This window comes from Mixophyes fleayi, chromosome 6 (genome assembly GCF_038048845.1).
Source record: "Mixophyes fleayi isolate aMixFle1 chromosome 6, aMixFle1.hap1, whole genome shotgun sequence".
NCBI classification, from domain to species: Eukaryota; Metazoa; Chordata; class Amphibia; order Anura; family Limnodynastidae; genus Mixophyes; species Mixophyes fleayi.
The window spans coordinates 155323804-155350140 of record NC_134407.1 but is presented as its reverse complement, the minus strand read 5'-3'; the positions used below and the strand labels follow the sequence as shown (position 1 = coordinate 155350140).

The 26337-nt window shown below is 42.4% G+C and overlaps 1 protein-coding gene across 1 annotated transcript; it reads right to left on the bottom strand.

Moving 5' to 3' along the window:
* Window positions 1–8555: 8555 nt before the first annotated feature.
* DDX42 (DEAD-box helicase 42) lies at window positions 8556–26069 on the bottom strand. The gene is made up of 18 exons (XM_075176850.1): window positions 25969–26069; window positions 22681–22902; window positions 21993–22143; window positions 21332–21393; window positions 20316–20352; window positions 16388–16540; window positions 16201–16305; window positions 15985–16104; window positions 15720–15896; window positions 15202–15330; window positions 14304–14403; window positions 13098–13145; window positions 12510–12607; window positions 11758–12034; window positions 10801–11027; window positions 10448–10558; window positions 9814–9915; window positions 8556–9727 (listed from the first exon to the last, which is right to left on the bottom strand). Exons 2-18 carry the CDS (start codon window positions 22899–22901, stop codon window positions 9002–9004), a joined length of 2844 nt encoding a protein of 947 aa, XP_075032951.1. The 5' UTR covers window position 22902; window positions 25969–26069; the 3' UTR covers window positions 8556–9001.
* Window positions 26070–26337: the final 268 nt, after the last annotated feature.

Below are 26337 nucleotides of genomic sequence, written 5' to 3'. Positions count from 1 at the left end.
AAACAAAGTGCTACTTAGCGTGGAAGATATGTGTCAACAGTGCACTTCTCTTCAAATGACTGCTACAACTGTCCTCCTTTTGACGCTTGGCGCCAAAAAAGGGATCTTCCACGTGCTCACTCAGCAGGGGGGGGGGGGGGGAAGCGGTGTTCCTCAAGCACATTCCCCTTCCACTGGCTCTCTTTCTGTGTTGTTTACCTTAACAGCGTTTTGCCCTTTCTCTTATATTAGGGGAAAACCTGTTAGAATGTGTTCCCCGCTAGCGCTACTCAAAGCGCACCATCCTCAAGAATTCACTGCCATCTCCATGGGAGGAGGAACTTGGTATACTGCAGCTGGGAACCTCAGCAGTAAAGGCGCTCTCTGCCTAATGGCAGCGCCCGTCCTGCATCAGCGGGGAGTCTCTTGCAGACTGCTTCCCGCTGTGAGAAGAGCTTCTTACCTCTCTGTCAGCGGGGCGGCCCCCGCTGACAGGCGCTTCTCCCACGAGTCAGCTCCGTTTGCACGGAGCCTCTCGCCACTGTCAAAAGAAAAAAACTGCAAAAGAAAAGGAAAAAAACCTATAACCAGTGAACCCTGTTCACTGTCTCTCTTGGAGCTCTTCAGATGCAACCTTCTTCCAAGGGCACCCAATTCAAACTGAGGTATGTGGGAATTGGTGGGGGTGATATGCTGTCAGCTGAAAAAAGTTAACTCTTTGGGTGCCAGACACCTCCCCCCGACTCAACCCCATGGTTAAGGAGTGTCCCCCAGATGGATGAAAGAGAAAACAACAGTATAGTTGATTATCTCAAGCTGTAGCAAATTCATGCTGGAGAATGGACCTTGCACAAGGCTTTTTTAGTTATTAGTACAAATAAACCTGATGGTAATAACACCAATTTACCTCGATTCTATTGCTGTCTCATGGACATCAGAGAAGGAATCTATCAATGACATGGAATATTCAGCTGAGATGTCTTCCCTCCTTTTCTTATAGCTCACAAACTATTGAAGATAGAGTCAGAGGCCATAACAATTCTTCCATTCTGGCCTTGTTATCCATGGTTTGCAGTAACTTGGGGATGCTTTTGGAGCAGCCATGCCCTCTACCATCTCATCCAGATCTGCTACACCAGGGGCAGATCCTTCCTCCAAACTTGGAATGTTCACTGAGACCATCGAGATTGGTCAGTCGCAGAAAAAGAGTTTCTGGCAAAGTAATTGAAGTATTGATTCAGGTTTAAAAACAGAAGTCTTCAATCTACTTCAGGATTTGGACAAGATTATATGGTGTTGTACTTTCTGCAGGATGAGATGGACAAAGGGCTTTCTCTCACTACCCTCAAGGTTCAAGAGCCTGCAGTGAGGGTTTTTCTGGAGACTAGTCATCTGAGGATCTTCTTTTTAAAAAAAAATTCAGGCAGTAAAAAAGAGGATTTATGTACTTACGTTAAATCCGTTTCTCTGATTCCGTCTGGGTGACACTACTTACCATGGGTTGTGGAGGGAGCTTGGGGAGTTGGCACCTAACTAATTAACTTTTAGTACTGTCGACAGACCCCTCCCCTCTACAATCCCCCTGCCCTCTCTTGTTCAGTTAATCAAAAAGCCCAAGGAGAAAAGGCCAGTCAAACAAGAGCACACAAAAGAAAGAAAAGCAGAAGGGAGGGATCGCAGTGTCCCCCAGACGGATTCAGAGAAATGGATTTAACGTAAGTACATAAATCCTCTTTCATCGTCTGGGGGACACTGCTTACCATGGGGACGTTCTAAATCAGCCCCCTAAGGGTGGGACTACTCTGAAAATCCCGCTCGTAAAGCATTACGAGCGAAATTTGCATCCGCAGATGCAAATACATTAAACTGGTAAAATTTTGTAAAGGTGTGGACAGAGGACCAGGTGGCTGCCTTGCAAAGCTGGTCTGCAGAAGCCCCATTTCTCGCTGCCCACGACGCCCCTACCGATCTGGTGGAATGGGCCGTAAGTCTCTCCGGCACAGGACGGTTAGCCTTCATGTAAGCTTGCTTAATGGTTGCCATAATCCATCTTGCAATGGACTGTTTTGAGGCTGGCCAGGCTCTCTTATTAGCATCATAAAGGACAAACAGGGAATCCGTACGTCTAATCTGAGAAATTCTTTTGACATAAATGCGGAGAGCCCTAACCACATCTAACTTTTCCATAGACTGATGATCCGACTGGGAAATAGATGAAAAAACCGGAACTACAATTTCCTGGTTAAGATGGAAAGCCGAAACTACTTTTGGAACGAAAGAAGAGAGGGTTCTTAACACCGCTCTGTCCTCGTGGAAAACCAAATATGGTTCCTGACAAGACAAAGCTCCTAATTCCGAAACTCTTCGAGCAGATGCGATAGCCAAAAGAAAAAGGACCTTTCAGGTCAAACACTTTAATTCTGCCACATGCAAAGGCTCAAAGGGAGGCCCCTTAAGCATATCCAGTACCAGGTTGAGATCCCATGATGCTGTAGGCGGAACATAGGGAGGCTGAATATGCAAGACTCCCTGGAGAAAAGTCCTAATATCTGGCAAATCTGCTAATTTCATATGGAAAAATACTGAAAGTGCCGATACCTGGACTTTTAGGGAACCTAACCTAAGACCTGCTTCCAGGCCATCCTGAAGGAAAGCTAACAAGCGAGGGAGGCGAAAGGAGGACGAGTGGCATGTCCTATTTTCGCACCATCTAATGTAGGCTCTCCAAATCCGGTGATAGATGCGAGCTGAAACTGGCTTCCTAGCTCGCATCATAGTGTTCACAACGCTGGAGGAAAAACCTCTAGCCCTCCAGAGGCTGGCTTCAACAGCCATGCCGTTAAACTGAGCTGAGGTAAATTCTGGTGACGGAAGGGACCCTGCAGAAGGTCGTCTTGAGACGGAAGACGGAACCCCGGTCCTTCCGCCAGAGATTATGTCTGCGTACCAGACTCGGCGCGGCCATGAAGGAGCTATTAGAATTACAGGCAGACCGCCCTGCCTTACTCGTCTGAGAACGCGAGGAAGCATGGGAATCGGAGGAAACAGGTATCCCATCCTGAACTCCCATAACATCGTCATGACATCCACTGCCACCGCTAAGGGGTCTCTTGCCCTTGCGCAAAACCTGAGAACCTTCCTGTTGTGTCTGGAGGCCATGAGATCTATGTCCGGAAGATCCCACCTCTGAACCAGAAACTGAAAGACTTCCGGATGGAGTGACCATTCCCCCGGCATCATCTGGTTTAGACTTAGATAGTCGGCTTCCCAATTCTTTATTCCTGGAATGAATACTGCCGATGTTGCTGGAACATATTGTTCTGCCCAAATCAAGATCTGAGCTGCAATTTTCATTGCAGCTGCACTCCTGGTTCCTCCCTGTCTGTTGATATATGCCACAGCCGTGGCATTGTTGGACTGAACCCTGACAGAGTGGCCCTGGCCTCCCCTGAGGGCCAAAAGAATAGCCTTCAATTCCAGCACATTTATAGATAGGGCCGATTCCTGAACCGACCAAAGGCCCTGGAGCCAGAGGTGTAGGATTACCGCCCCCCAACCCTTCAGGCTGGTGTCTGTTGTGGCTATGATCCATGACCATGGAGAGATCTGCCTTCCGTCATGTGATCCTGAATCAGCCACCACTGGAGTGATTCTCTCGTCCTCGGGGATAGAGATCCTCTGGAGATCTAAGCGTAGGTGGGATCCTGACCATTTCATCAACAGATCCCACTGAAAACATCGAGAGTGAGCTCAACCAAAGGGAATGGTTTCGAAGGAGGCCACCATCTTTCCCAGCAGCCGCATGCACAAGTGGATTGAGGGGCTGGGAGAAGACAAGACCTGGGGTGTTATGCTTTGAATTGAAGCGACCTTCTCGACAGGCAGGAACACCTTTTGCTGGCTGGTGTCCATGATGAGGCCTAGGAAAACCATGCGTTAACACGGAAACCATCTGGGATTTCTTTAAGTTGATCAGCCATTCGTGGCCCTTGAGAACCGCCAAGGTGAGGGACAAGTGATGTGTAAGCAATTCTCTGAGGAGGATTTGATGAGCAGGTTGTCCAGATAAGGCACGACCTGAACTCCTAGAAGGTGAAGACTCGCTGCCATCACTGACATGATCTTCGTGAAAACCCTCGGCGCAGTGGAGAGGCCGAAGGGGAGGGCCCGAAACTGATAATGGGAGGATCCCACTGTGAATCTGAGGGACTGATGGTCGCTCCAAATGGGAACGTGGAGGTATGCATCTTTTATGTCTATGTACGCCATAAATTGATCTTTCTCCAAACCGTTTATCACCGACCTCAGGGATTCCATCCGAAATCTGTCGACCCTTAAGTGTACATTGAGGCCCTTTAGGTTTAAGATGGGTCGGAAGGAGCCGTCCGGCTTCTTGACAAGGAACAGGTTTGAATAAAACCCCTGTGCCTTTTGGTAGTCTGGGACCCTGCAGATAACGCTCTGCGAAAGAAGAGAGGCGACAATCCTGTATTGCCTGTCTTCTTGTTGGATCTCGGGGTAGAGGGATTATGAAGAAACGATGAGGTATGGGGCCCAGCAGGTCTATCCTGTACCCCATTGATATAATGCCCCGAATCCAAGAGTCTTGGGAGGACGCTGCCCACTATTCCTGAAACAAAGACAGACGACTCCCCACTGGCGCCCCCTCCAGGAGAACCGAGTGGTCGTCAGGACGCAGGCTTCTCCTGGTTCTTGGAGGCCTGGCGCTTAGCCGTAAACAAGGATCTCCCCCTAGAAGAGGAGCCTCGAGCATTAGGCTGTCTACCTCTAAATGACTGTCCTCTAGACAAGGAGGTCCCCCGAAAGGGCTGACGAAAGGAGCTGACCCGAGGGTTCCGGCTCCTGCTAGGGAATACCGGCAAGGAAGTGCTTTTGCCCCCCGTTGCCTGGGAGATCAAGGTATCTAATTCCAGACCGAACAAACCTGCTGCTGAAAAAGGAATGGTTTCAACGGACTTTTTTGATTCCACATCTCCTTCCCAGGATTTCAGCCATAGGGTCCTTCTAGCTGAAATAGATGCCGCCTGAATAGAAGAGGAGACGGCTGCTGAGTTCTGGGCCGCCTCATAACGGTACCCCGATGCCTCCTTCAAATGCAAAGCCAGGGGGAGTAAATCAGAGTCCTGTAAGGCCTCTGCCAGCTGGTCTGCCCATACTTCCATGGCTCTAGCAACCCAAGCTGAAGCAAATGTGGGTCTAAAGGAAGAACCCGCAGCCGCGAAAATAGATTTCAGCTGGGATTCAACTTTTCGGTCATTGGCATCCTGAAGGGACGCTGAACCAGGAGCTGGAAGTAAGGTGTGTTTTTCCAATCGGGCTATGGGAATATCCACTTTGAGAATACTCTCCCAGCGAACCACATCTTCCTCCTGCAAGGGATACAGGGAAGAGAACCTTCTGGGAACAGAGAACCTTTTTTCAGGTTGTTTCCATGCTCCTTTTGCAATGTCTTTAAGTTCTACAGAAGGGGGAAAAACGGCTAGCCTTCCTTTTGGCCTTCTTAAAGAGACTTCTGTCTCTAGGGGTAGGATCCTCCGGTTCTGGGAGGTCAAACGCCTGTCTAACTGCTAAAACCAAATCATTAATAAATTAGCTTTTGGGATTTTCATCCTGTTCCAAAGATTGAACCTGGTCAGGATCAGAATAATTTGCCCCCTCATCCTCAGAACACTCCTCAGAGTCTGAAAGGACCATAAGGGGATTTTCAGATCTAGGCCTCTTTCTTTAAGTAGGCGGGATGTTTGGGGAATCCAGCAACTGGTTAAGTTTATCCAAACCCCTTATAAATGCTGTAGACCATGCTGGTTCTGTGGGAACAGGGGCTTGGTCTGTATGAGAAGAGGAAGGTCCTGGTATAGACGTTCCAATAAAACCTGTGGTAACAGGGAAGCCCAACTGAGTACTAGTATTATTAGCCACCGAAGTAGCCACAGTAGATAGTAATTGATTAGATTGAAAAACCATCTGTGCTAGTGAGGAAACAGACTGTGTCAGGGAGGCCACCCAGGCTGGTTCCTCCGTCAGTGGGGCTGAAAACTGCTGAGTTTGCGCAGAGGGAGTCCCTGCTTCGCAGCCAGAGCAGAGCGCCAAAGGGTCCTTTTGCCCACAAGGTAATTTTACATGACATTTTGAACATGTGAAATATTTTGCTATAGGGCCCTTTCCCTTATCTGTCATTTTATAAAGGAAGGCATACCAAGTTGTTAAATCTAGCTGAGGAGGGAGGGGGAGAGAGAGAGAGAGAGAGAGCGAGAGCGAGAGCGAGAGCGAGAAATGTATGGAGAGAACAGAGTGAAATAACAAGTAATCAACTGATCTTGTCATAAAAGTTGTACTTGTAAATTATTAAAACACAATATATTATTTAGGCAAGTAGGAGACTATAATGTAAACCTTTACTAGCCCAGTTATTAACACAGAAAGACGGGTTATGTGTTTAAATAAAGCAGATACTTAGCCCATAGGCCACAAAGGTGAGAAGTCCAACAGCAGTGTCCTGTGCCTGCTCCCTCCGCTCTGTTCACTCTTCCCGGGCTTCTCTTGGCGCCAGAAGGCTGGGGATAGACCATCTCTCTCTGGAAGGAGGGGGGGAACTCTATGCCTTAGCTCCCCCCTTCAGTAATGCTGTCTCTGCAGCGGATCCACTTGTGAAGAAAAAGGAACTTCTTGCAAGTGTGGCAGAGTAGTGGAGACCTCTAGGACAGAGGTATCCACAGTGAAAGATACCCGATGCCCCCCTCCTATGTATGAGGGGGGGGATCTTGGTATAGCCCCCTTCCTCCTCTCTCCGTAACGCCGACTGACCCGATCCAAAATGGCCGCCGGCATCTTAAGTATCCGATAACCGGCGCTCTATGCCTGTAATGGCAGCGCCGGTTATCGGGGAGGCTGGAGGAGTGACAGCGGTCCGTGAGACCGCTTGTCACTCCTAAATCAGGCACCCATCTTCTTCCTTCTCCTGTCCCTGCCAGTGAGAGCCACTGGCTCTCATCTGACAGGGGAATGCCTGCGCTGCACAGCTGTGAGTGTGTTCTCTATAGTAGAACACACTCCAGCGCTGCCACCTGTAATAAAAAATAAAAATCAAATAAAAGAAATAAAAGTTTTTAAAATTTACTCCAAGTACTAAAAAACACTGCCCAACTCCTGGGCACCTAAAAAAAACTGAACAAGAGAGGGCAGGGGGATTGTAGGGGGGAGGGGTCTGTCGGCAGTACTAAAAGTTAACTAGTTAGGTGCCAACTCCCCAAGCTCCCTCCACAACCCATGGTAAGCAGTGTCCCCCAGACTGGATGAAAGAGAAACAATTAGACCACGCATAAAACCGTTTGTGAATTCTTGGTATCTCAATATGGTCCTGAATTTTCTGACAACAGTTCCCTTTGAGCCAATACATGATATCTCCCTCAAGTGGCAGACACTCAAAGTACTAGGGGTTAATTACATGCTCTTTGGTGCAAGATTCCTTATATTAACTTCTAAATGGAAAAGTATTTTGCAAACTAATCCTACCTAGGGAAGTTTCCTCCTTTCATATCAATCAAGAAATCATACCTCTGTCCTCTTTTCCCAGCAACCTAATAAAGGCAAAGGACAGCAATCGTATTGCTTGCATCTGGTAACAGCAATTTTGATTTCTCTCTCAAGAACAAAAATCTGATCAGGAAAACTGACCAGATTCTTGCCCTCTCCATAGGACATTAAACAGGGAAAACTCCATACAAACATACTCTGGCAGATGGATTAGGGATAACACTGTACAGGCGTATAAGAGCAATGGACGAGAAGAGCTTACGTGGACAATCTACAAGAGCAGTTGCAACCTATTGGACACGCAAGGCAGCAGGGTGCTCAACCCTTCATACACCAGACATTATCTCCTGATGGGGCTGTTTGAAAAGAAAATCCTTCAAGCAATAATTCAATAAATCTCTTGCATTCCGTTATGTTATCAGGCCTCATTTACACTTTACCTGCCAACTGTCTCCTAAATACAACTTGGGTAAGTCCAATTCACGATGGCTGCCACGGAGGATGAAAAGGAAATGAGAAACTATGGTTAATTTAATTTCCTTAAACTACTCCATGACAGCTCAATATCGCCACCCGTATTGTATGGGACAGCTTGGGAAGTTTCTCTAAGAGACTATACCCCAATGTCTCAATGTCCCAACAGTGGTAGGAAAGAGAAAATTATTTTTTTTTTATCTCAATTTACCAAGCTAACAATTCCAGAAAGTGCTCAGCTCCCTGCTCCAAGCCTGCAGTTAAATAAATTGATTATTATGTAGATCTGTGTTTCTTCATATATCTGTAATATCAGACATCAACTTATGTACAATTTGCATTGGTTGGGGGATGTCTGTTAGGGGGTTCCCTTTTAAAAATATTTAAACATCAAAATCAATTTGCCAAAATTTGTTGCAATGTTCCTCTGCTGGACAAAATGACAGTTAAAATCAGAAGAATTTAGGGGAAGAAGGGAAAAAATTAGCTTACAAATTTCAGATGTGTAAAATGCATATAAACATTTGGGGGAAGATAGAAACCACATCAAAACTGATTTTCTTTTAATCACTGTGAAATGAGAAGAACTTGTTACATGGTAAGGTAAAAGAAAAGAAAGAAATATTGCTATGTACAGAAAAACTAAACATACACAGTTTGGAGACTGAAGATTTCAGGATGAAGATGGCAGTCATTGGAAACGTTCAGTCTGTGTATTTTACGGAACACAGGAAACGGGGATGGTTTGAATAAGTTGCTCTACAGAAAGAGGCTTACGGATATAGGAAATCCTGTTGACTGTGTGGTAGGTAAAGGGTTGTTACAAGCAAATTCATATTGTGTTAATCCAGGATAGAATATAAATTTGACTAACATTCACTTTGGGATTCCAACATTGGACTTAAAGTGTCCTCCAAAAGCAAGCAAAACGAGAACAAAGACACACGACATTAGCAACATCAGCCAAATCCAGTGTGGAAATTTGTGGCTGAATTTAACTGTCCCATCTACTCTTCTTACGTTTGGGAGGATCTGGCACTGCAAAAGTTTCACTTTCTTCTTTTCGACTTTCCCCATCATCTCGTGAAACTTCTCTGCGACTTTCTCCTTCTCGTGAGCCCTCTTTCCGGCTTTCTCCTCCGTCTCGGAAGCTTTCCCTCCGTCCATCTCCAATGCTGTCTCTCCTACTTTCGTCCCTATCACGAGAGCTCTCTCTCCTTCCTTCACTGTCTCGGGAGTTCTCCCTCCGTCCATCACTATCTCTTCTCCCCTCTCCCCCATTACGGCTTTCTCCATGTCGTCCACTGCTGGAATGTCGATGTCCCTCTCCATGGCGGTGCCCACCTCTGTCACTATGGCGATGACCTTCCCCATGCCGCCCCTTCCCTTCACTATATTTATCACGCCCTCCACCTCCATCTCTGCTACCACTAGAACCTTCTTTAGCACTAAACTGGCTGGTTGCAAGGAAACTAGGATTACTCGTGGGGGGATAAGCAGTAGGGATGCTGCTCAGTGTTCCACTGCTGGTAAAGCCTGGCATGACTCTGGGAGGGGGAGGAGGTGGAGCCAGTTCTGGCGGTGGTGCTGCAGCCTGGGGTGTGGTACTGGGAACAGAGCTTAAGCTGCCTGCACTTGTCCATGCTCCAGAGTTAATTGTGGATGTTCCAGTTTTCTGTGTGTTCAGGCTGGCAGCAACAAAATGATTTTTGTATTGAGACTGTGGAGAAATAAAAGACCAGGAGTTAATATGCCACTGACAGTATCATTAATGCCTGTTCCCAATATAAACATTACTCTGCGCACCTGAAATGCAGCCTTCATGGCAGATAGTCGGTCTCCCATAGCGCCACCTGTAGGTTTGAAAGCCTCATAATTGCTCATCACGTTGCCACCCATTGTCCGCTCCTACAAGAGAGCTAATTATCATTGTTTGCACAAATATATACAATGTTATAAATTGTAAAGACCTATGGAGAATGTTTATGAACATTTATATAGCTCAAGCAATCTGTATAAGCGGAGTTCTGACGTCATAATTATAATTGTGGATATCAAGAGGTCAGTGTAGTCTAGAAAAACTAGTGTATTAGGAGGAATAACCCACTCAATGTAAATTACTACTATTAAGTCACCTCCAAAAATGTGCCCCTTATAAAGGAACTTGGCTGTTGTCACTGAACGCCTCATGACTTGTAGTATTCTTAGAATTAACTGTAGTGGGCACGTTATCCTAAATAAATACAATGGCATAATGTATAAATCACTAATTAACTCATAAAAAGCTTCTATGTTTGTTATGGATTCTGTCCCAGACTCCCGTACTATGAAAATCCAAATTTCTATAACTTATACAAAAGCTATTATGTGTTTTGAAATTTCATGTCTACGACCATTCTATAGTGTTGAATAAATGTATAGGGTACAAATTACCACTTACAGAGGTCTCTGCTCCAAGTCCAGGACGTTCCCGGTAGCCTAGGCCACCTCCACCTATGTTCAACTTCTTTCCTTTCCCAGCCTTGAAACGAGACTTACGAAACCAAGAATTCTATTTAGGAAAGAAATAGTATTAGCCACCCAAAATGTTTATAAATATGTAAGACTTACAAAGAATGTTCCTAAAATAATCATCATTTAAGGTGATGACCATTTAAAAAACAAAAAAAAAACCATTAAAAGACTGAAAAGGACACAAAGCTTTTAGTGGTATTCCCAAGTTAAAACTTAATATATAAAAGTTAAACACCCCACAGTGCTTCCAACCTCCACAATCATAATGTTATGCATTACCTGCATTGCCAAGTCCAGTAGCTCCTTTGACACATACTGGTTAGCACCTTCCAGATTCCTCACCAAGTCTCCAGCAAAATTGCTGTCTTTTGGTGTTAGAAGAGTGTAGGCTACACCCTTCTCACCCGCTCTGCCTGTGCGACCGATACGGTGAGTATGAGTGTCAATATCTCGTGCCACATCATAGTTTATCACAGTCTTGATTGATGGAATGTCCAGACCTCGTGCTGTCGATGGTTAAACAAAAGATTATTAATAAAGTCCTGATGTACAAGGAGGTTAATCAAAATGGATAAAAAAAATAGTTTGCTAACGAAGAGGACACATGTTTATACCTAGAGTCTAAAAGACCACTAAACCTAAAACACAGAACTAAAAGTTGACTTACATAAACTTCACAGATATACATGTAAGAGCTCAAATGTGTTGGCAGAACTTGGGATATTTCATATTTGTATTACACAATGTATTATTTGCTGTGTGCATACAAGTGCAAGCTACTGTTCTACATTATAAGCTATTTCAAGTTAGAAAGGGAAGCTGGTTGCAGTGTCCTTCACAATCAAACCTTTATCTGTTCTGATAAGATCCTTACATATATAATCGGTGAGTGTTATGAATAGCTCTTATTAGATGTCAATTTGTACTTTTAGCTTTAGTGATCCTTTAATGCTGTGCCCTGTGATTAACACATTGCCACCTCTTACGGGTAGACAATGTGGTTTGCTGTGCAACAGTAGGAGAGAAAACACCAACAAAATGATTGATACATAAACAAATCAGGAACTCACAATAAGTAAATCTTCTTTGGATGTGGTGAGTTTACTGAAAATTTCATTCTGATGAAGCAATTTTCATTAAAGTGAAAGTGTAAATTCTTGGCACAGCAATTCAATTTTGTGAAGAATTTAGGTCAAGTGTTCTTGAGAACTCCATGAGCTACTTGCGGGCACTTACCAGCTACATCTGTAGCAACCAGGATAGGGATATTCTTCTTCTTAAAGTCTGTAATAACTTTGTTCCTTTCACTCTGGTCCATGTCTCCATGAAGAAGACCTAGTGGATGATCCTCCATGCGCAGGTTGTTGGCCAGCTCTTCAGCGTTGGCCTTCTTGGTGACGAAGAGAACAACGCTTCCCGCAGATGTGAATTCCACCAGCCTGCGAGTCAGCCAGTTCCACTTATCTGGACCAGAAAAAATGATCTCCACTACCTGAGTGATGTCCTCATTAGCCTGATTCATAAAAATGACAAAAAAGTGAGCGAAGAAAATAAATATAATAGATATGTTATTAGATTCCTTTGATCTCCTTTCAAATGAGATGTAAGCTTTGATGTACCATAATATGAGACAATAATGTAAAACATATAATCTTGCATTTAATTTACATGTCTGATCTCTTAAAAAAAACAAAAAAAAAATACCCAAATGTGACAGAAGATAAAAAGGTTAACACATGAAGGGGATATGTATAAAAAAAACAAAAAAAACAATGCACAAGAAAAAGGCGAGTAGCTCGTAGCTTTAGGATTCTCAGTATTTTTTCTAGTACAGATTAGAAACTGACCATGACAGCACATTTTCATTTCAAGTAAACCCTCCTTAATTGTGCACACAGAAAATTAGACTTGTAGTATTTTTTGTTCAGGAGAGCAACATATTAATGACACAATAGTATTAAAGATAATGAGAAGACAGAAGTGCTCACCTCACCAATATCTCCCTGAACAACACGGATAGGATCAATCAAAATATCTCTGGCAAGCCTTTCAATCTTCTTACGGAAGGTGGCACTAAACAAGAGGGCTGTGGAGTACATACAACGGATGAAAGGCGAGTAATAGAATATGCACCTAGTCTATCCAATGCCATTACCAGGTCACAGGAGTTGCAATGTGCAGGACAGATCAGTATATATTAAAAAAAAAAAAAAAATACACTAAACTATTGAGAACGTTATAGGTTCCTCTCAGTATTACAGCATTTACATTAGTCTCAAATATACAGTGCAACATCAGACTGGGCATGAAAATAGAAAATTGGTCTTCTCTGGCCACACTGAAAACTAAGCGTACAAAATAATACCTAAAGAGCAGGTAAAGGTCTGAAGCAAATCACAAAAGTTCTACAGACAATCAAATGTGGTTCTTAAAAAGGTGAAGTTTCTAATGAGAGTAATGCTTACACTACTGCACAAAACTTAAAATGAACAATTTAGAACTCAACCCTCAACTAAATTAATCATATGTTCTATAATATACTTTCACAAGTGAGTACTCATAACCAGAACACTTACTCTGTCTGTCCGGCCTGACGTGGTTAGCAACGGATCGGACCTGGTATTCTGAAAGAAAGGCCACATTTTAGAAAAAACACAAAGCGTACGCACACGCGTACACATACGCACATACATACGCACTCCACAAGATCTCTAAAAGGTGTCTTGTGGTATCTGGCACCGAGACCAAGTCCTGTAAGTTGAGAGGTGGGGCCTCCATGGATCAGACTTAGTTTTTTCCAGCACATCCCACAGATGCTCGATTGAATTGAGATCTGAGGAATTTGGAGGCCAAGTCACCACCTTTAACTCTTTTTCATATTCTTCAAACCATTCCTGAACAGATTTTGCAGTATGGCAGGGTACATTATGCTGCTAAAAGAGGCCACTGCCATCAGGGAGTAAAGTTTCCATGAAGGTGTGTATTTGCTCTGCAACAATGTTTAGGTAGGTAGTATGTGTCAAAGTAACATCCACATAAATGCCAGGACCCAAGGATCCCTAGCAGAACTTTGCCCAGAGCATCACACTACCTCTGCTAGATTGCCCTCTTCCCATAGTGCATCCTGGTGCCACCTTTTCCTCAGGTAAACGATGCACATGGCCACCCACATGATGTAAACGAAAACCTGATTCATCACACCAGGCCACTTTCCTCTATTGCTCCATGGTCCAGTTCTGGCATTCATGTGCCCATTTAGGCAAATCCGGTGGTGAACAAGAGTCAGCATGGGCACTCCGACCAGTCTGCAGCTACGCAGCAAGCTGCAATGTACTGTGTGTTCCGACACCTTTCTATCATCGGCAATTTGTGCTACAGTAGCTCTTCTGTGGGATTGGACTAGACGGACTAACCTTCGCTCCCCACACGCATCAGCCTTAGACGCCCATAACCCTGTCTCCCGTTCACCGGTTGTCCTTCCTTGGCAAACTTTTGGTAGGTACTAACCATTGCAACACCCCACAAGTCCTGCCATTTTGGAGATGCTCTGACCCAGTCATCTAGCCATCCCAATTTTGCCCTTGTCAAAGTCGCTCAGATCCTTATGCTTGCCCATTTTTCCTGCTTCCAACACATCAACTTTAAGAACTTGGAAGTTCTTGTTCACTTGCTGCCTAATATATACCACCCCTTGAAGTTATAGATACAGACATACATACACACAAACATTGGTGAAGATAAAGCATTGTAGTAAACTCCCAACATCTGACTTGTGAACTTACCGAAACCCATGTCAAACATACGATCAGCTTCATCAAAAACTAGGTATGTGACTCGCTGGAGATTGGTGGCCTTTTTCTTCACATGGTCGATCAGACGTCCCTGTAGAGAAGACAATATTGAAATTGCTAGTGCTAACTACACAGTGAGTAATGGGGTATTATGCCTTCACACCAATTTTGTGCTAACATGGTGTACTGCGAGTAATATCTACCCATAATTTGTACACCTGACATTCTATGTAATCTTTTTTCACCATGCACTCTCAAATCCTGTTCCCTCTGTAAATTCTATGAACCATAGGCACTCAACGTATTATGGACCATCTCTATGTGCCATACACTCACATGGTTAACCAATAGTAATCTGTGTATCTTTCTATATACCAAACACTCAAATTGCATATCCTGGTTGATCTATATTCCATGGTTTCATAATTCGATTTCTGATGGTCTAGGGCATGGGTCAGCAACCCCCACAAATTGTAAATTATGTGGAATAATATGAACACACACATAGGTACACACACCTGGCCTTGACTAGATTTTAGTCAGCTCACTGAAAGAAAAAAAGTTGCATAAATATCCAGGTACTTCTTGGATTTTACCGACCTGTGGTGGTCTCGGGGCCATGTGCAGACCAATCTGATCATATTCAGATTCAATCAGATCGTATCCGATTGAATCGTGATAATTTAAAAACTCATACAGAGCTTCACATGAAAAAAATAAATAAAAATAAAAATATTGTGATAAAAAGCTAGCTGCTTAGATGATGTGTAAGTTTACATATAATAGAACTAGCTGAACCAATATTCTGTTGAAACTCATCACCAGCACGTTAAGCTCGAACAAAGATTGCTGCTTTATTTCTGTATGCAATAGTTTAATTTTGACTCACCGGGGTGCACACTACGATCTCTGCTCCTTCCTGCAAAGCTTTTGCCTGCTCCCACATACTGCCCCCTCCATACACAGCCACTGAGCGCAGATTGTATGCCTTCCCAAACCGCTTACATTCACTGTGAATCTAAAACAGAGAGTCAATGTATACAACAGTTGTATTCATACACCACTGTATGTAACCATCCATACAGCCATTATAAACATGGAAGGTCTACATCAGTGTTGGCTAACCTGTGACACTCCAGGAGTTGTGAAACTACAAGTCCCAGCATACCCTTCCAGCAATAAGCTGCTATACATTGGCAAGGCATGCTGGGACTTGTAGTTTCACAACACCTGGTGTGTCACAGGTTAGCCAACACTGGTCTACATGAAGGAAACACAAAACTGATGACAATAAACTTTATGGTTCCACAGTTTAAAGAAACAAAAAACCCCACCATGAAAACATCCTTATACATGCACATTAAAATATATGGTTTTCCTATGTGAAAACAACTTAACATGCAGTACCTGCTGGCACAACTCGCGTGTGGGACACACAATGACAGCAATGGGCCCATCTCCTGGCTGAAGCTCCTTCTGATCCATAATGTGCACCAGCATTGGCCAAATAAAAGCTGCCGTTTTACCGCTTCCAGTTTTAGCGATGCCGATCATGTCGCGTCCATTGAGGGCCACTGGGACACCCTGTACAAGAGAGCAGCAAGTTAGTATATAAAAAGTACTCATAAAAAGAATGCAAGCTCATATATGCCAACATGAGCATTTGATTCACCTGGCACTGGATGGGTGTGGGTTGGGTGTATTCTGACTTCCTAATCTGATGCATGAGCTGCTCATCAAATCCAAAGTGAGCAAAACTGCTGCCTGGACGTGGTGGAGCTGCCCCAGAGACCTGCAATCAGAAGATATGTGCACTCCACTGAACAATAATGAAATTACAGAGCATTTATACAGCAAGTATTCTTTGTGGCATCTAACCGACTCTTACCCGCAGGTTCAGTTTGCACCTCAGCTCCACAATCTGCTGAGGAGTTAGAACGGTGATTTCCTCATGTTCCTCATAGAAGTTCTTCTCAAAAGGCGGATACTCTATCTGTAAAACCAAGAATAGATTACATGGGTGAATCTCTTTGGGGGAGGGTTGGACGAATTAGTGATTGGCAACTTGTTTTTACCTCTGTATGGTCCATAGCAGGTAGAGGATCAATGATGCGCTTGGTTGTTGGCGCAATGGGGTTACCATCACTGTCATATTCAAGATTGTCTTCCTCCTCCTCAGGAAGTAGACCAGCCGTTGGGTTCTCAGCCATGTATCGGAAGTACGCTTCCTGCGGGGAAGAGAAAGAGATTGAGTGGACAAAAAAAATACTTCAGTTTGTCCATGCCCATCAAGGGTGGAAAAAATGTAATTATGCCCTATGACTCTTCCGATTAATTAACTTAAAAGTACACCACATCTAACATACAGGTTTCTTAATATGAAACAGCTACCAAGATGTTCACAAAAATGCATGGAACTGTTTCAGCAGCTTGTCAGAGCTAACATGGAAAAAGTCTATGGGGCGTATTCAATTGTTCCTCCGGCCGCCGGAAAAACGAGCGCGTTAAAACTATTACCGTTTATATGGTAATATTGAGCGTAAAAACCATTAATACGGTAGTTTACTCACTGAATTTCATCTCGCAGCTCAGGCAGCTGCGAGATGAAATTCAGCAAGTAATTACCGTATTAACGGTAATAGTTTTAGAGTGCTAGTTTTCCCGGCGGCCGGAGCAACAATTGAATACGCCCCTATGTCTCACATTAATAACTTATTCTGCTCAAAAAGCTTCCTGTTCAGAAAGAAGAGACGCAAATCAGTTGTTCTAAGAGTGAGGATAATAAGAGAGCCTTGATTGGTATTTAGGGGAGTTCAGGAGTTACTCATCCCCACAGGCACCTTCATCTGATGCTTCTACAGGACTAGCAACCCGGAGAAGTTTAAATGTAAATGAAGCTGAATGAACAGACTGCAGCAGCTGCCCAACCAACTGCATTGACAACCTTCCACTAAGCAGTGTTTACAGTCACACTACTCCAGGCTGTTATGCCAGAAGCATTTGTTGCAGGCACTGATTAGGTACAAGCATCTCCAGAACCATGCGACCACTGCAGTTCTGAAAAACAAAAACGTTACATGCAATTGGTCTTCATGTATGAAGAACATCTTCCTACTATAGAGAACGTTTATTTTTGTTCTTTTGAAATCTATTGCGTTATATACGGCTACAGGATATATCCTATTGCAATGCTTCTTAAACTGAGGCTTGTCTTCATTTTAATTGTGAGGCCTGTTTCAATCATTTAAATAGACTTATGGCTAAAACAAAAACAAATAGGGAAGGCATGAAAACCTGAACTACTGTGAGTGAGACACGAAGTTAAAGAGAAAGATGTAACAAATCAGATACATATTATCTACTCCGTGGCCACTGTAATAGGTACACCTTCTCATTACTGCAAGAATGGGGAAGATACATGATATAAGTGACTTTGACCATGGAATGATTGATGGTGCAAGAAGAAGTGGTTTGGGTATCTCAAAAACGGCTGTTCTACTGGGATTTTCATGCACAACGGTCTCTAGAGTTTACAGAGAATAGTGATCAAAACAGAAAACATCCAGTGAGCAGCAGTTAATGAGAGAGGTCAGAGAATAAGTTCACACTGACAGAAAGGAGACAGGAAGTCAAATAACCATGCCTTACAAAAGTGATAAGCAAAAGATCATCTCTGAACCAACAGTACATCGAACCTTGAAGTGGATGGGCTACAAAAAGATCACACCGGATTGAACTACTGTCAGCTAAGGACAGGAAACTGAGACTACATTGGACACAGGCTCACGAAAACTGGAGAAGATTGGAAAACATTGCCTGGTCTGACAATTCCCAATTGCAGATGGTAGGGTCAGAATTTGGTGTAAACAACATAAATCCATTATATCCATCCTGTCTTGTGTCAACGGTGCAGGCTGTTGGCGGTAGGGTAATCGTATTGGGAATGTTTTCTTGGCACACATTAGGCCCCGTAATACCAATTGTGCAGAGTTTAAATGCCACAGCCTACTTGAGTATTGTTGCTGACCATGTGCGAACCTTAATGGCCCCGTCTACCCATCTTCTAATCCGCCAACAGGATAACGCACCATGTCACAAAACACACAACATCTTAAGCTGGTTTCACAAACATGACAAGGAGTACAGTGTACTCCAATGGCCGCCGCAGTTACCAGATCTCAATAGAGAACCTTTTAAATGTGCTGGAATGGGGGAATCGCACCATGAATGTGCAGTTGACAAATCTGCAGCAACTCCGTGATGCCATCATGTTAACATAGATCAGAATGTTTCCAGCATCTTAAATCCATGCAACAAAGAATTCCTACCCAGTGCTAGAAAGGTGTACCTAACAAAGTAGTCACTAAATGTATATGAAAAGTTAATGTTTTCTAACAAAACAAAAATGTTTGGTTGTGATGCATTAAATTGTTTAGAGGTAGTAAAATAATTTTAACATGTGCATATTGAGGTCTGTACTCTAGGAATAGCACTTGCATTTGCCACACACAGATCAGCGGTTGTTAAGTTTAATATGAAGCTTGTTCTTGGACTAAAAGAGCACCTGGCACACCTGGCATAGATAAACACCAGAGGCAGTCATTTTGTAGGCTGGTCCAATATTCATGAGAATGTAAAACCAGTGACATCACTGTGGTTTTTCAGGACCATCATTCAGGGAAAAGTCCCTGTAAATTCATAGGCCGACTTCTCATGTATATTGGTGCATTCTTGTGAATATTGGTTCATTCAATACAATGGTTGCTTTCATTATCTGTAGGTTACAGCCACTTTAATGTTTAAAGGGACTCAGATAAAAATAAAAACTCAGTTGGAGACCCATTGATTCACAGGTTAGTAAAATAATATGCCCACTACACAAAATTAAAAGTTGAGTGATATTTCAAAGGTTTTTATTATTTCCCTTTCGGCTAAATCAGGATTTTTCTTCTCTTTAAAAAAGTAAAAAAAACTTATGCCATTAAAACCTAACTTCAGGAATACAACTGAATTAACCATACCCACTTAATTTACTTTCTAGTGGAATTAAAAAAAAAAGTCTGTCTAGTCTTTCCTCATATACTCAACATCTTTTTAGTTTCTTTAAAGATCTGCAAACTCCAAAATGTATTTTTCTTAAACTGTACCTGCACAGCCACATGGTGAAGGCAACCCTTTTGTGTACTGAATTATTATCATAATATAATGCAATTCACCTAATGCTTTAGTAATGTAACTAGCTGCTGGTAAATTGATGGGCTACAGTCTCACGATTATTGATTCAGTCCACACAATGGCTGCCTAGACTGTATGTGCAAAACATATACACTTTAACAACCCTCTTTACAAAGCATTAACATCAATTTCTGGTCTTTGCTGACGTTCGACAGGTTTTCTATTCCATCAACCATTTTTCTCCAAAGTCTATAGGCTTGGCATACATCCTAAATTGAGTCTCAATTATTCTATGGATATGTCCTTTTTTAACTTTAAATAATAATTACCTACATGACCTTAGAAGCATTTTACACCTAGCATTACTTAACTAGCTGCAGCTTCTCTTTGGGTATCATCCCTGGTTGCCAGGAAGAATACAGATCACAAACCAGGAAGTTTAAATGGAGTTTGCCACCTTCTGCAGTGTCATAGAATGATTGACAGTCCCAGCACTATTGCAGTTAACAGTACTGTTACTTTGAGTCAGCATATGACGACAACACCAAACTCTTCTGAAACTACCCAGCTTTCTGCACACGATCCTCCCTACTAACTAGGGAAAATATTAAGCATTGCTAATGTGATCATACATTGGCTGTAACTTGTAAAATTAAATAAAAGTGGACATATCCTTTGCTACTTGGCTGTCAAAAAAAGAATAACCTTAAAAACGTAAGAGCTAATTTTTTTTAAAAGAGTCAGACAACCTGCGGCTCTCCAGCTGTTGCAGAACTACAAGTTCCAATAGTCACTTTGTATAAAACAAAAGCAAAACAACAAACTTACCTGGTCATCTTCTTCCTCAATGTCGTCTCTGATACCCCTGCAAGAAACAAGAGGAAAAACAAACTTCCCTGCACTCAGTCCAGATAAGCAGCCATATAATAACCTAAGTGTAAGGTGTTGCATTCATATACATATGTGGTGTGCTTGCGCCAGGCATAGGTCCTGTGAGTTGTAAATGTACAGGACAGCCTTCGCGTGGGCTTAAAAAAAAAAAAAAACAATAACACAGGACAAGACAAACTGTGGTTTTCCAGCTGAAGTGCCTCTGGCTGGTTATGCTGGAGACTTTTAATCCCCCAGCTGGAGAGCCACAGGTTGTCTACCATGGGTGTAAAAGCATGCTCTGTATTTATCATGAATGTCCTAAACACAAAGGGGGGTATTCAATTGTTAGCTTTAACACTAAAAAACAAGTGCTCAAAAAATATTACCGTTTATACGGTAATATTGCGCGCGAAAAGCGTTAATACGGTAATTTACTCACGGAATTTCAGCGAGCTGAAATTCCGCGAGTAATTACTGTATTAACGCTAAGATTTTTTGAGCGCTCGTTTGAGAGCGTTAACGCTAACAATTGAATACCCCCCAAAATATTTATTATACACCCACACATACCCTGTTCGGTATGGTGTCCAGTTAAGTTACAAGGCGGCACACAATGGCTTATTTAATAAAACAGTGCAAGTAAAACATGTCAGGTAATCCATGTAAACCTATCAGATATTTGCTTTCGTTAGACAGATTGCACCTGGCTGCTAATAGTTGATATAAGATAGGATGCCATGGGTTACAGAACATGATTTAACTTTGCACCTTGTTACTAATGATGCCTAGTAGTGAGGCAACAGCATTGGTGTTACTCTGTGTAAATTATACAGCCGGTACATGATACCACGCCATTCAGCATGTTATATGTACGTGACACATCTAAAACAACCAGTGTCACAAATGGGGATTTTCACAGCATGATCAGTAGGTGTAATTAGGACTCATTTTTAAACAAACACTTCACATACTTGGCATTCTTCTTCTCTTTGTCTCTTTCCTCCAACTTCCTCATGTCCTTGGCAGCCTGATCCTAAGTATGACAAAAAGAAAAGAGTCTTTCCAAATGCAACACACATAGCAAACTTACATTTACATCCCCACAAACCTAAAAATAAGAAAAAGGCTGCTCTCAAATTCTCTGATCAGTCACACACATGACGGCTGCGGCATGTGAGAAGCGCAATAATATAGAGTTCATTACCCAGAATCCTCATGTTCTTTTTCAGCACAAATACAATCATTCGGGTACCTGGACAACTAACTAAAGTGGGCTGAAGTGCTCCACATACATAGACATACCAGTTTGTGATTGACAGTTTCCCTTTAGAGCACTGACAAACTAGGTGTGGTAGGTGGTTCTGAAAGAGGGCATCAGAAAAAACAAACTAAGAAAGTGCAATAAATAATACTTGTATTTATGAGACAGGACTAAAAAGATGAACATTTCTTACTCTACTCTCATACAGCAAAGTTAACCTGCATGATACTATACTGAAAGGAAAATTGAAGAACTAGGCCAAGGACTGCAGCAAACAATGAGAATGCACATGTAATTGGTGAAGCTTTGAGGAGGAACCAGTGAGAGTTAATAATGGCAAAAATACAAGTGGGAGCAAAAAGATGCATTACCTCCACTTCTGCCATAAAGGCCTCGAGTGGGTCTTCCTCGCTGTCAGAATCTGTTGTTTTAGAGCGAATCTGCTGCCTTGTTGGGGAATTCTCTGCTGGAATGTACGGCAGGTCCACATTACTGGAGTCCTCTTCCTCATCGTCAAAGTATCTGTAGGCACGAAGCAAAAAAACGAATCAATGCACAGAATGACATTCTCAAAACTAATCAAACAAGTCAATTGAGGCAGATTACTTAGCCATGCAATGCCTATTTACAAGATCAGAGGGTAAAGAATGTCACATACATCAGGAAAATGATAAAATAGGGGAGAGCAAATAGGAAATGACATTGTAAAATAAGACCTTGCTTCTTTTTAAAGTGGAACTAAACAAGGAAGCTGTTGACGCACCAGTTATATTGTCATGTAAGAGGCATTTATTTCCCCTTTTGTACACAATAAATGTGTAATATATATTGACTTCACTACACCTGCAATTCTAGTCTCTCTCAAGCTGAATGGTACAATGCTGTAAGTTATCAATGAGTTGAAGTTGCCATCAAAGGACAGGGGACATAATGCACCTCATCTTCTCACAACACTCAATAATATTCGTAGAAGTTCCGTTCCTCTTATCTATGAAGTTAAATTGCTCTCCAATGACACTACGCTACCACTGCCTCTCCTATCTCTGCCCTGCTCCTTACGCATTCTCCTCGTCGAAGTTGGCTCTCTTGGATCCAATTTTGTAGAAAGAGGGGAGCTGGGAGCTGTTTGCAGAGCCGTAGGCAGAAGGTGGGCCACGGAAAGAGCTGTGAGAAGAATTTGGGAGCTTCGGCTCCTCCTTTTTCCCTGTAGAGATGGCAAATCCCCCAAATCCAAAGCCACGCTTGCCACTTGGACCCCCTTTATTCCAATTCATGGCCATCCTGGAAGAAAGACATAGAAGAGAGTTGAGGAAATGCAAAAAGGCAATACTTTATACAAGAAGAAAAGTATACAAAGTGATTGAGATAAAAAAAGAAAATAAGAAAAATTAGTTAAGGTGACAGAGACTGGAGATTAACAGTAGAAACTGACAAACTGTTAGCTTGCCCGATCAGAAGAGGTGGAAAAAGAATAGAAGGGCTTTAAAAGAAATCATACATTTTTATTTCTCTTTAATAAAAAGCACACAAATGACACCGCACTTTTTTTTGGAGGTATAAGGTAAAAATGTGCAATGTACTTCTGGCATCACTTCAGTGTCACTTTATTTAGAGGACAAAGGAGAACCCTGAAATTAGGAACAGTTTATTACTTACACACAAAGATAATAGCAGCATGGTGGCTTAGTGGTTAGCACTTCTGCCTTACAGCACTACAGTCATGAGTTCGATTCCTGACTATGGCCTTATCTGTGTGGAGGTTGTGCTGTGTTTGTGTGGGTTTCGTGTAGGTTAATTGGCTGCTATTAAATGGACCATAGTCTATCTCAGTGTGTGTATGTTAGGGAATTTAGACTGTATGCTTCAATGGGGCAGGGACTGATGTGAGCGAGTTCTCTGTACAGCGCTGCGGAATTAGTGGCGCTATATAAGTAGAGGAGGAGGATGATTATGAATATGCTGTTAGTGACTTGGCTCAGCCATCACTATACTTGTGAACAGATAGGACAAAGGTGTAGGAAAGGAGTAGCCCACACAAAACAACATCTGTCAGCCATAGATCCAGAGAAGATTCTCGGTATTCCTCATTAACTGCAATTCTACAAAAATACATCGCTCTGGCACAAAGACTATTTGAATATTTACATATCAGATATCTCACTCCCCATCAACTTGAGATTTTTCAAGCTCTTTTTGCATTCAAAACAATATGCTTTCATTCACCCTTGCGTAGAGGTATGATTTCTTTAGTTTATAGCATATCTCTTGATACGAACACAAATGTTTCCCCTCATCCTGAGAAAGACTACTGGAAACAAATAAAAAATAGGACAGCCCAAAGCCTATATCTCAATGCCAATTAAGGAGACAACTTAAATGTTATATTACAGGTGTTACTATACATCTGATAAATGTAACCAAATGCAACCCTGACCAGTCTTGCTGGAGAAATAGTGGGCAGGGAAATTCTGCCCATACGTGGTGGACCTCTCTCTTTTGGGACAAAGTACATAATCTCCCGAATTCGCTATTAGAGGCACCAATGTCTACAGACCCCTGAATTTTGCAATTACGCTACTTTCCTCAAGATTTAGCCACACAACCTGTAAAGCTTGCCCTCCACATTCTAACTGGGGCAACATCTGTAATCGCATTATTTGGCACGCCAAATGAAAGGAAAAAAAAATGTCTTATTTCCTGCTTGTTATGTAGGTATTTTCTCTAGCACGGACGCCCTGGATTTTTCATGAAATGCAAAGAACCCTGCAGCCTCACCCTAGCTAATTACCCTCTCTTTAATGCACTAGCTTACCCAAAATATTAATCATAACTTATTTTCACCTGCACCCCTCCATCCCTTTGATATTGTCTATTATAATTTTCTTAAAAATCGGACCCTGTTTTTCGTTGCTCTATTTACTGTTTTGTGCTGTTTTTACTACAAGTACCCGTTGAAAATAAAAAGTAAAAATGAAAAAATATAGATATCCTGCTAAACATGTGGAACCATGATAACAAAATTAAAACAGTTGCTATAAAAATACAATCTGTCAAGGGAGAAAGTAGGCACAACACAAGAGTCTACAGAGATCATCGGCACTGCCTCACATTAATACGTGCATCTGTTTCCAAGGGTAAACATTTTTGGATCCGATAGGATATATATATATAAAAAAAGTCTATATGTGTTTATTTCATTCTTTTTAAACTGTACCCTGCCTTTTCAGATTTTCATTTAATATGCAAATGAAAGGAGAGAGATTCATACCAAGAGTATACATTTTACCGCTGTATAGAGCAGAGTGTCTGTACTTAAATGGGGAGGGGTTCTGAGCTCTGGACTTTTCAATAAGACTCTCATGCAGACTATGATGCCAAACATCATGATTACCAACTATTTTTGTCTTCTTTACACATAAATACATTTTGAATCCTGGAAAATATATCTGGTAATAGTGTAGTGCATTTTTTTCAGGGAATATTTATATAGATACTATTGATATTCCATTAAATGTCTGAAAATTTATAATTCTGTCATCCAACCCACTGAATACTAGCTTGTGCACGCTCTCCCATCAACCCCTTACAGTAGAGTATAGCAGAATGCCATATATATTGGCAGTAGGATTATGACCAGGAAAACCTATTTGACCAAGCATGTAGTTTAACATCCATTAAATTTAGACTTCAAACCAAATATATTAAAATGTAGTCTGCAGATAGAAAAAGAGATAATTACATTTCTATAGACTAACCACTTTGTAATAAAAGGTGGGGGGTATTCTTAAACCACAGCCGGTTGGAAAAAAAAACTATAGATATAACAAATAAAAACGTATCTTATATGCATATATGTGTACCCTAGGGGTCGGACTATTTTGCAATTAATGCCAGTGGCTAAAACCTCTAATTTAGTAAAATCCGGTTGCAGCTAAACAACACAAAAACCAAACAATAACCTAATCTCAGCCCGGCCAGTCATAGACCAGGAATTTCACAAAACTGGTGTCCATAACAAACAATCAGATTCATTATTCAAGTGTATTGTAGACGACGAAAACAGACTTCTAATTGGTTGCTATGAACACCAGCGCTGTACTTTGCATTAGTTATAATGTCCCTCTCACTGATCTCCTCCATAGCCCCCCAAGTTTTATGTGTGTATCCATACACACCCCTCCCCCCGTGTACTATATTAATCCCCTCCCCTCCTGTGTGTGTATATACATTGCCCCTCCTTATGTATATAAACACCTTCCCCATCTGTAACACAGATCACCCCCTGCTCCTGACTCTATCCCCACTGCGTCGTGCACAGCCCTCTCTCATCGCCCCCACATTTGTCACCTCTTGCTTCTCCGTTCTCCGCGCTGCAGACCAGAGCCCAGCGCCGCCTGAATATGTCACCGAGTAACGCGGGCGCGTACTGATTACGTCACTGCTGCGATGCCAGCTGTACACTGAACGTACAGAGCTTGTTGTCTCCTATGTCCCCATCATAGGAGACATTTTGTCTTTGCCAACTTGTTTTATCCTGTAAGTCACAGGGAAAATGGAAAAGACGCATATACTATTTAAATCCAATTTGTTTCCATAAATCCCTCGGGTGAGCCCTTGTCAACATGTTCTATAAGCCTCTATAAATTCGTTGTGTGAATATCTCTTATCATGTGTTTGCTAATGTGAATGTTGTCGTGCATGTTCTCCCACATGGAC